Source organism: Poromitra crassiceps (genome assembly GCF_964638095.1).
Source record: "Poromitra crassiceps genome assembly, chromosome: 25".
In the NCBI taxonomy this organism is placed as follows: Eukaryota; Metazoa; Chordata; class Actinopteri; order Beryciformes; family Melamphaidae; genus Poromitra; species Poromitra crassiceps.
Genome location: NC_139649.1, coordinates 13,930,239 through 13,939,383, shown reverse-complemented (window position 1 = coordinate 13,939,383; position 9,145 = coordinate 13,930,239). Strand labels below are relative to the sequence as shown.

The 9,145-nt window shown below is 43.9% G+C and overlaps 1 protein-coding gene across 1 annotated transcript in view; it reads right to left on the bottom strand.

Moving 5' to 3' along the window:
- Window positions 1–8,790, bottom strand: part of wnt4 (wingless-type MMTV integration site family, member 4) — a gene marked incomplete at its 3' end in the record, with an annotated part of 36,083 nt that extends 27,293 nt beyond the window's left edge. Inside the window, exon 1 of the mRNA XM_083660788.1 lies at window positions 8,698–8,790. Within this exon, the coding sequence (XP_083516914.1) occupies window positions 8,698–8,774 (77 nt within the window). The 5' untranslated portion in view covers window positions 8,775–8,790. The remainder of the gene's footprint in view (window positions 1–8,697) is intronic.
- Between the last annotated feature and the right edge of the window lie 355 nt (window positions 8,791–9,145).

The window sequence follows — 9,145 nt, the reverse complement described above, 5'->3', positions numbered from 1 at the left end:
TTATAAATTAATATATAAATAATATTTTTTTCCAGATTTTTTATCCCCCTAATTTAAATTTATTTATGCTGGTTGCTGCTCCACCCTCTGCCAATCTGGGGAGAGCCGAAACTGGCTCCATGCTTCCTCCGGGACATGGGCAGTTAGCCAGCCGCTTCTTTTCACCTGACAGGGGAAGCTTCACCGGTAGGACATAGCACGTGGGAGGATCACGCTATTCCAACGAGTTCCCCTCCCTCCGAACAGGCGCCCCTAACGACCAGAGGAGGCACCACATCAGCGACCAGGATATTGCATGTTTTGGTGAAGGGGTTCCTATATGAAGGAAACCCCCAGGGGGCACGGGGAGAACATGCAAACACCACACAGAAAGGCCCTTTTTGACGACCCCGCCCGGGCGGCGGGCACTCGAGGACATGCGGACGGGCACGCATTCCTTCAGCGCTCACAGCGTCCCAGGTGGGAATCGAAACCCAGGACCTTCTAGCTGTGAGGCGACAGCGCTTACCACTGCGCCACCATGCTCCATAATCAGGGTGTCCTTGACAAAGAGAGTCTGCTCTCAAGGATCCTCCCTGCAGAAATAAAGTTAAATAAATAAAAGGATCAGGTGATGACACACACCGTCTCTGTTGGAGGTACGCGGCTGTTAACAGTGACTGAGAACAGCTGATTGCAGTTCTAAATGTGCTTGGCGTGCGCACAATGTCTCCCTCTCTCTCTCCCTCAGTCTCTCTCTCCCTCAGTCTCTCCCCCCTCTCTTCTCTCTCCTTCCGTCTCCTCCTCTCCCTCTCCTCTCACTCCCTCAGTCTCTCTCGTGACTTTGTGTGTGTGTGTGTGAGTGAATTGATGACATCAGTGGGATTTATGACATCGCTGATTATGCATCAGTGGGAATTATGACATCACTGTTACATCACTGAGCTATTAGACTATAGCCTTTCATCAGTGACATCATCACTGAACTATAGCCTTGTGTGTGTGTGTGTGTGTGTGTGTGTGTGTGTGTGTGTGTGTGTGTGAATTTATGACATCACTGATGACATCAGTCACTGACGATGTCATCAGTGACGTCAGCACTGAACTAATAGCCTTGATCCAACATCCCACCTACAGACATGGCCAATTGTGCCTGTATGGAGGATGCCTGATCAAGCCAGAGGTAACAAGGGGGGCTCGAACCTGCGAGCCTCTTGTTGGTAGGCAGGGAATCTACCCGGAAGCCCTTTCCTGCTTCTTTCTATACCATCTCGAGTGAGTGATGCCCGCTGGCAAGTGTGTCACGATAATTGTACACACACACGTCGGTGACAAGAGGGCTCGAAATAACATGCCACAGCTTTACCTAGCTCGTGTGTGTGTGCGTGCACGTGTGTGTGTGTGTGTGTGTGTGAATGAAGCGCAGTGTGTGCACGGAGAGAGAAGTGTGAGGCGCCACAGTGGACTGCAATGCCAAGGTCTCTGCTTTCTCCTGTTACCCCATCAGCTGCCATCTCTTTAGCACCTCCCCATGGTTATCCAGGATATGTGCAACATGTATGTTCACATGTACACACACACACACAACCACACGCACGTATGAGCATACACACACACACACACACACACACACACACACACACACACACACACACACGGACAACAGAGACCCCGTGAGAGATGGGAGACAGAGACAGAGAGACATCAGTGTGCTTTTGATCCAGAATGATATAGAAACTACTTATAGCGTTACAGTAATCGAATATTTCCTGTCTTTTGCCAATTTCTTTTTAAAACAAATGACAGAAAAAGAAGGCTGCCTATCATTTTAACACACAGGTAATAATAATAGATGATGACAGAATTTTTCCGAGCCTTTCTGACGAGTGACAGACGGTGAAAAAGCCTAACGCAAACCTACCCTAAGTTACCGAACAGAACAGAACAGCAATATTTTCAAATCATAAATTCTGCCTTAAGCCAGAAGGTTCAGTAATAATCCGACCGCATTAGTTTCCACATTTGGGTTGAGTTGCTGCCATCTAGACAGTAGCATGGGGCATCAGGACCGGCCGTACTGTTTCCTCCTGAAAGTGAAGTCTGGGCCCGACTGTTTGAAAAGCAATTACTCAACGCTTTCACTGTTTCAAAGGGGACGAGCTTTCTTAAGCAAATAAATGGAGATTATAGTCCTTTCTCTCCGGGGCAGATTCATGACAGTTGAACTAAATAAAGAAACGAAAGTGAGCACTGGCCTTTTCTTCAGACGGATACCAGCTTTAAGCCTCCTTGCGCCACACCGGCACTGGAAAGTAGGCTAACTGTTCACACCTACTAGTTACTGTGCTAAAGGGTTTAGGGTTAAGTAGGCTAAAGTAGGCTAACTGTTCACACCTACTAGTTACTGTGCTAAAGGGTTAGGGTTAAGTAGGCTAAGGGTTTAGGGTTAAGTAGGCCAAAGTAGGCTAACTGTTGACACCTACTAGTTACTGTGCTAAAAGGGTTAGGGTTAAGTAGGCTAAAGTAGGCTAACTGTTCACACCTACTAGTTACTGTGCTAAAGGGTTAGGGTTAAGTAGGCTAAAGTAGGCTAACTGTTCACACCTACTAGTTACTGTGCGAAAGGGTTTAGGGTTAAGTAGGCTAAAGTAGGCTAACTGTTCACACCTACTAGTTACTGTGCTAAAAGGGTTAGGGTTAAGTAGGCTAAAGTAGGCTAACTGTTCACACCTACTAGTTACTGTGCTAAAGGGTTAGGGTTAAGTAGGCTAAAGTAGGCTAACTGTTCACACCTACTAGTTACTGTGCGAAAGGGTTTAGGGTTAAGTAGGCTAAAGTAGGCTAACTGTTCACACCTACTAGTCACTGTGCTAAAGGGTTAGGGTTAAGTAGGCTAACTGTTCACACCTACTAGTTACTGTGCTAAAGGGTTAGGGTTAAGTAGGCTAACTGTTCACACCTACTAGTTACTGTGCTAAAGGGTTAGGGTTAAGTAGGCTAACTGTTCACACCTACTAGTTACTGTGCTAAAAGGTTAGGTTTAAGTAGGCTAACTGTTCACACCTACTAGTTACTGTGCTAAAGCCCGTACTTTCACTCATACTCTATCTAGCTTTTAAAATGTTTCATTCTACTTCAATTTCACAGAGTCAAATATTTCACAATTCCACCCACTGCCTCCTCTCAAACAATGTGTGTGTGTGTGTGTGTGTGTGTGTGTGTGTGTGTGTGTGTGTGTGTGTGTGTGTGCGCGCGAGTGTGCGTGTGTGCAGTGCAGTGCACGTGTGTTAATTTGTGGTGGTATCCTGTAATGGCTCTCAAAGTGGGGTCCTTCAGGGGGGGTCCCCAGCAAAAAGGGAATCATTTATTTCCACTATAATTCCATCCATAAGTAACACAAAATGACAGAATGTAGGACTATTTTATTTTGGTCATGGGTTTCTTACACTTTCTGTAATAAAAAAAAATCTAACATTAAAAGCAGAAATGGTATCAGATGGGGGACCTTGGGACAAAAATGTTATTAAACAGGGGTCTGTGGTATCGTGTGGGTCAGTCTCGGGGTCCTTGACATGAAAAGGTTTGAGAACCATTGCTGTAAGTGGTTACCACTCTGTAGGAGAAATGACTGAACACATTACTTACTTACTTACTCACTCACTCAGACACACACACACACACACACACACACACACACACACACACACACACACACACACACAGAGAGAGAGATCCCTGCAGTGTGCAGGTGCAGCAGAACCAGTCTGTGCAGGGAAAGAAGAGGAAGAGGAGGAGGAGGAGGAGGGTGATGGCGGACAGATTAATGAAGAGTAGCGTTTAGGTCCCTGTGTGTGTGTGTGTGTGTGTGTGTGTGTGTGTTCAGGTCCCCTGTGTGTGTGACTGTGTGTGTGTGTGTGTGTGTGTCTGTGTGTGTGTGTGCGTGTGCGTGTGAGCCAGTGGGTCACTGAGCATGATGACTCAGCAAAAAAACAACATCTAGCTGGTCTGAAGTGTAAATGAACACAAAATGTTCCAGAACTCTTTCATTTTCTAATCAGTAATAATTGAATGTTATCCCTCCACCAAGCAGCAATAAGGTTCTTATTGAACAGCAGCTAAACAAAGTGGCTGCTAGAGGAAGTGATCATAAGCACCGTTAAGTGGTGCTTTTCACTTATGGTTATGTTTCACACTGTTACGTTGGGTATTTTACAATGGCTTTGAATGGGACTCAGCCAATTAGAACTGAGAGCTGCAACTATCTGCTGGTTTAATGAAGACTCTTTAATGTACCATTGATTGCAAACAGACTTCAAGCAGTGGAAGTTAATGAATTCCTGCTAAGTTGTCCTATCATCAGGCCCAACAAACAAACAAAATGAACCGGCTTAACCGCCTATGTATGTATACAAGGTAGGCTACTTTATTCAAGATATGGGCCCATATAGAAATACAACACTATATTTATCATAACGCTCAACCAGAGTTTCTCTGGATTGAGCTGATTTCTTGTCATCACTGATGTTACTTCTTCTTCTTCTGTGGTGTGTTATGGCAGTTGGCATCCTTTATGTTGCATTTACCACCTCCTGGATTTATCCATCCACTGTTTCCCCATCAACTCTTCTGCTTCTTCGTCTTCTTCTGTGGTGTCTTATGGCAGCTGGCATACTTTATGTTCCACCTCCTCCTGGATGCATCCACCACCATTTCCCTACATTCTGTCCTTCTCAAACTCCTCAGTGATGTTACTCTGTCTACTACTACTGTATGTGAGCAATTATGCTGTCACCAGTGATGTCATCAGTGATATCACTCGAGCAATTGTGATGTCATCAAGCAATTGTGATGTCATCAGTGATCAGTCACTCGAGCAATTGCGAACCGTGGAACCAATGGGAGCAGAACTGGGCCACCTTATTATAGTAGTACGATTATTTCCGTCACCTGTAGCTGTTTTTGATTCAGAAAGAAAAAGAAAAAATGCAGCCATAGGCCATGAGTGCTTTTGACATTCATCCCAATGCTTTCCACTGAAATATTCAATTCACAACAAGCCAAGTGGGGATAACTCACAGGAAGAGACTGCATGGTAGTGAAAGTGAAGTAAGTGGCACTTAAACTCCAGGATGACAGAAGACATTAATCACGTCTTGTCATTTTTAGCCTTTTGCCATCTAATTTAAACGACGAATGCAAACAAACAGCAGCCAATCAGAGCAGAGAGCATGCATACAATTTAGTTCATTAGAGACTCGAATGTCCTCAAAGTAAAATAAAAACACCCAGGCAATCAATCATCCCCCAGCGGTCACACAAACCATAGTATATACTCACTAAGATCAAGTGGAACACAGAAACAATCACCATCACCACAGCCTGTTCTCTGTATATCTGCATATGCTTGACTCCATGAGGGGTTGGCGTGTTGACAAGCCCACATACACAACATACTAGGGATGTCACGATACTAGAATTTCTACTTCGATACCGATACCCAGGAAAATATCGATACTCGATACCATTTTCGATACCACGCGGCGGGATGACAACAACACACATCAAGAGGCATAAAGAATAAACAAAGACAGATGGACGCTTCTCCATAATCTAGGCCTGATAAAACTCATTAAAAACTTTGACCTTACACAGCAGATTAGCCCTGTTCTAGTCATCAGCCTATCATAACAGCAGATTAGCCCTGCTCTAGTCATCAGCCTATCATAACACAGCAGATTACACCTGCTCTAGTCATCAGCCTATCAGAATAATTTGAACTTGTTGAAGCAAAAGATACCAACCAATGACAGGGAGGGAGAAATCAGTGGTATGTTTGATTTTTCATTAAGAGAACGCACTGCTGATATTGATACAGTTGCAAATGAGTATTGTATCCATTTCAAATTTTTAGTATTGATACTTATCGATACTATCGATACCTGTTGCAAATGAGTATTGTATCCGTTTCAAATTTTTAGTATTGACTTTTATCGATACTATCGATACTTTTGACAACCCTACAACATACTACATATAGGCTAACTGATACACAACATACAGTACATATAGTATAGCCTAGCTGTCCAGATACACAACATACTACATATAGGCTAACTGATACACAACATACAGTACATATAGTATATAGCCTAGCTGTCCAGATACACAACATACTATAGGCTAACTGATACACAACATACAGTACATATAGTATAGCCTAGCTGTCCAGATACACAACATACTACATATAGGCTAACTGATACACAACATACAGTACAGTATATAGCCTAGCTGTCCAGATACACTACATACACTCCATAGGCTCGCTGTGCAGAAAGATCTGCTCCCAGCAGCACAGTGTGTATAATCCCGTGCAGCAGCAGCCTGGCAGCTCTGCAGCCTGCCTGTACATGCCTGCCTGCTGTCACCACGCCTTCAGACCCAAACAGCCAACTCAGTGGCAGAGAGTTCACGGCTAGAGGCGAGGATCTGACTACAATATCGCTTAGGCTGTCTGCGTTTGAGGTTTTGTCACTGGGAAATATTGTCGCAAAACCACAACGCCATAGGATACAGTACATACAGCATAAATTATGATAATAAGGTCACTGTAAATTCACTATTGAGTCCCTGTTGGAATAACAGTTTTAGGATCACTAAATACTTATTTGTTAGCAAACTATACGCTCGCTCAGGGGAACAACAAGCTTGTTCACCAACTTTCAGGGTGATTTTCCTCTGTTGCTCTTCGGAGTACGAACATTTAAATAAGCATCTTCTTCCGTTATTTTCAGATTTCAATGTATGACACGTCATTTTTTGAAAGCTTACAGTTTGCACTTTCATAACCTGTAATAAACTGAAAAAATGACCGTGGCCTACTTATTAGTAACCCAAAACACCAGTCCCTGTCACATAATGGAAAATCGTTACAACTCTTTGATGTTAAGCAACCTGTTGTGCTATGATGCATGCATGTCACCAGGCCACACCTGAGACTGCTCTGTGTACCACCCACTGCTGGACTGCTTCAGGAGGGCTAAGACGGGACAGTGGAGCCCCGAGTGATCGTGTCGGTCGTGAGTGAACGGCTGAACGTGACAGCAGAGAGCAGAGCAGAGTCTGGAGGAATGCAGACAGCCAGCTAACCGCCTCCCTCCCAGGCACAGGCTGCCGGGACGGGAGAGCAGGCACACACACGCGACCCGACCGACCGGCCCGCAGAGAAGAGGTGGCAGGATATCCCCTTGTTGATATTTTTTAAATCTCATATGGTATCCTCTAATATTCATATAGTGTAGGCCTATCTGTGTAATTTGATATTGTTAATAGTGATTTCATTGTGCTTTATAGTCTTTATATCCCTATAATGGTATCACTATAATATTCCTACCATATTCCAATAAAATTCCTATAGAGACTTCAAGTGCATCTGTCTACTGTCTGTGATACTCAATAGTAAAACGACGATGACCTTATGTACTTGATAGTATTTTTTTTATTCTCCTACTGTATGTTAGGCTTATATTGTAATATCCCTATAATATTCTTAAAATATTCCTTTGGGTGTGTGGTCCATATTAGTCAGTTAATAAGTGATCTTATTGTACGTATATTGTTATCGCTGGTATTATAATCTTCCTACAATATTTCTATATTAGGCACTTGTAATTTTGCTGTGGTATTTGCATCCCAGCTCTACATTTGATATAATATGATTTTTTTCCAGGTCTTCGCTGCAGTCAAACTGTCAGACACCTGCCTAATCTTAACTGTCATCAGTCTGTTTCTCTTCACAGTAAATCAAATGAAATGTTGCAAACTACAATCTGATTTTTTTTTTTTTTTTTTTTTATCCCAGTTGCACCTGGTCCCACATAACTGAGGAGTATCAATAAAGATCCTGTAGGGTTAACCAAATAAACTAAACCAGTGGTTCCCAAAATGGGGTCTGGGGACCTCCAGGGGTCCTTGAGGGATTTCCAATGTGAGGTTTAATTTCACAATGAGCACAATACGAGTGTATAGGGTTGATTTTATATAGGTTTCACTCTCCCCAAAGTATTATGCAAATCCTAAAGCATTTCCAGCAACAAAACTGTTCTCATGGAATTCCTTAGGACAAACTCTTATCAAATGTAGTGCTTAGTTTGGCTCCTGATATGACATGGTTTGGGTAGAGTCAGTGGACCAGCAGGTCTGTGAATAGCCACCTGTGCACCTGCTTTTTTGGACACGGCACGCCGCTTTATGTGAACGTTTTCCATGTTGCATTTTGACATTCACACATGACACCTTTTAGGCTACTTCACGTGTGAAAAATTCTATTCATTTGTGAAAATTGTTTAATATCTTGCACCTTTTTGTTCACATTTCCACCTGTTGTGACATAATGACAAATATGTTTCACATGTGAAAACACAGGTGAAAAATTGCATTTTCCAAAGTGGACATACATGGGGCATTTCAACTTGTTCACATTATGAAATCCAACATGTGTCCAAAATTATGCACGTATGCTTTGCATTCAATTTGGTTTCTTTTTAAAGTAACCCAAAGATAATGGTCTTGGTGCTGGTGAGTTATTAAGTCTGTCAGCGAGAGTGTGGATGAGGCGAATAATGGTTAACCATTAACTGGTCACTGAGCTGGAGAGAGGAGGACAGAGGAAGATGACTGGAAGAGGAACAGGTGATTGAAGGTGAAGAGTAAACTTACAGCCAGTTGCTGGCGTTGGCCGAGAGCATGGCGACGCAGAGCATCAGCACGCAGCGCAGCACAGACTCCTCGGTCATCTCGGCCGGAGGGAGGGAGGGGAGGGCGGCGGAGGGCGGTGAAAGTAATCCCGGGGTGGAGAGGCTCGTACCACGGGGACTTTTAATCCATCGTCCTGCATCCGCTGCAGGCGCTGCTGGAACATCCACCGGGCGGCCCGGGACAGCGTCACGGTCTGTCCCGTACGTGCGCTCCCGTGTGTCAGGTCCCTTCTCCCCTCCCTCTCCCCTCCTCCGCTCCACGCGTTCAGAGGGGACGGGAAGAAGGATGCTTCAAAATGTAATGAATAAAAATTAAAATAAGAAAGGAGAAAACTGGTGCACGAGTTGAATTGCACCCGCTTCCTCTTCTTCAATTTGTTTTCAGTTTAGCAGTTCAAAAATCTATCCCT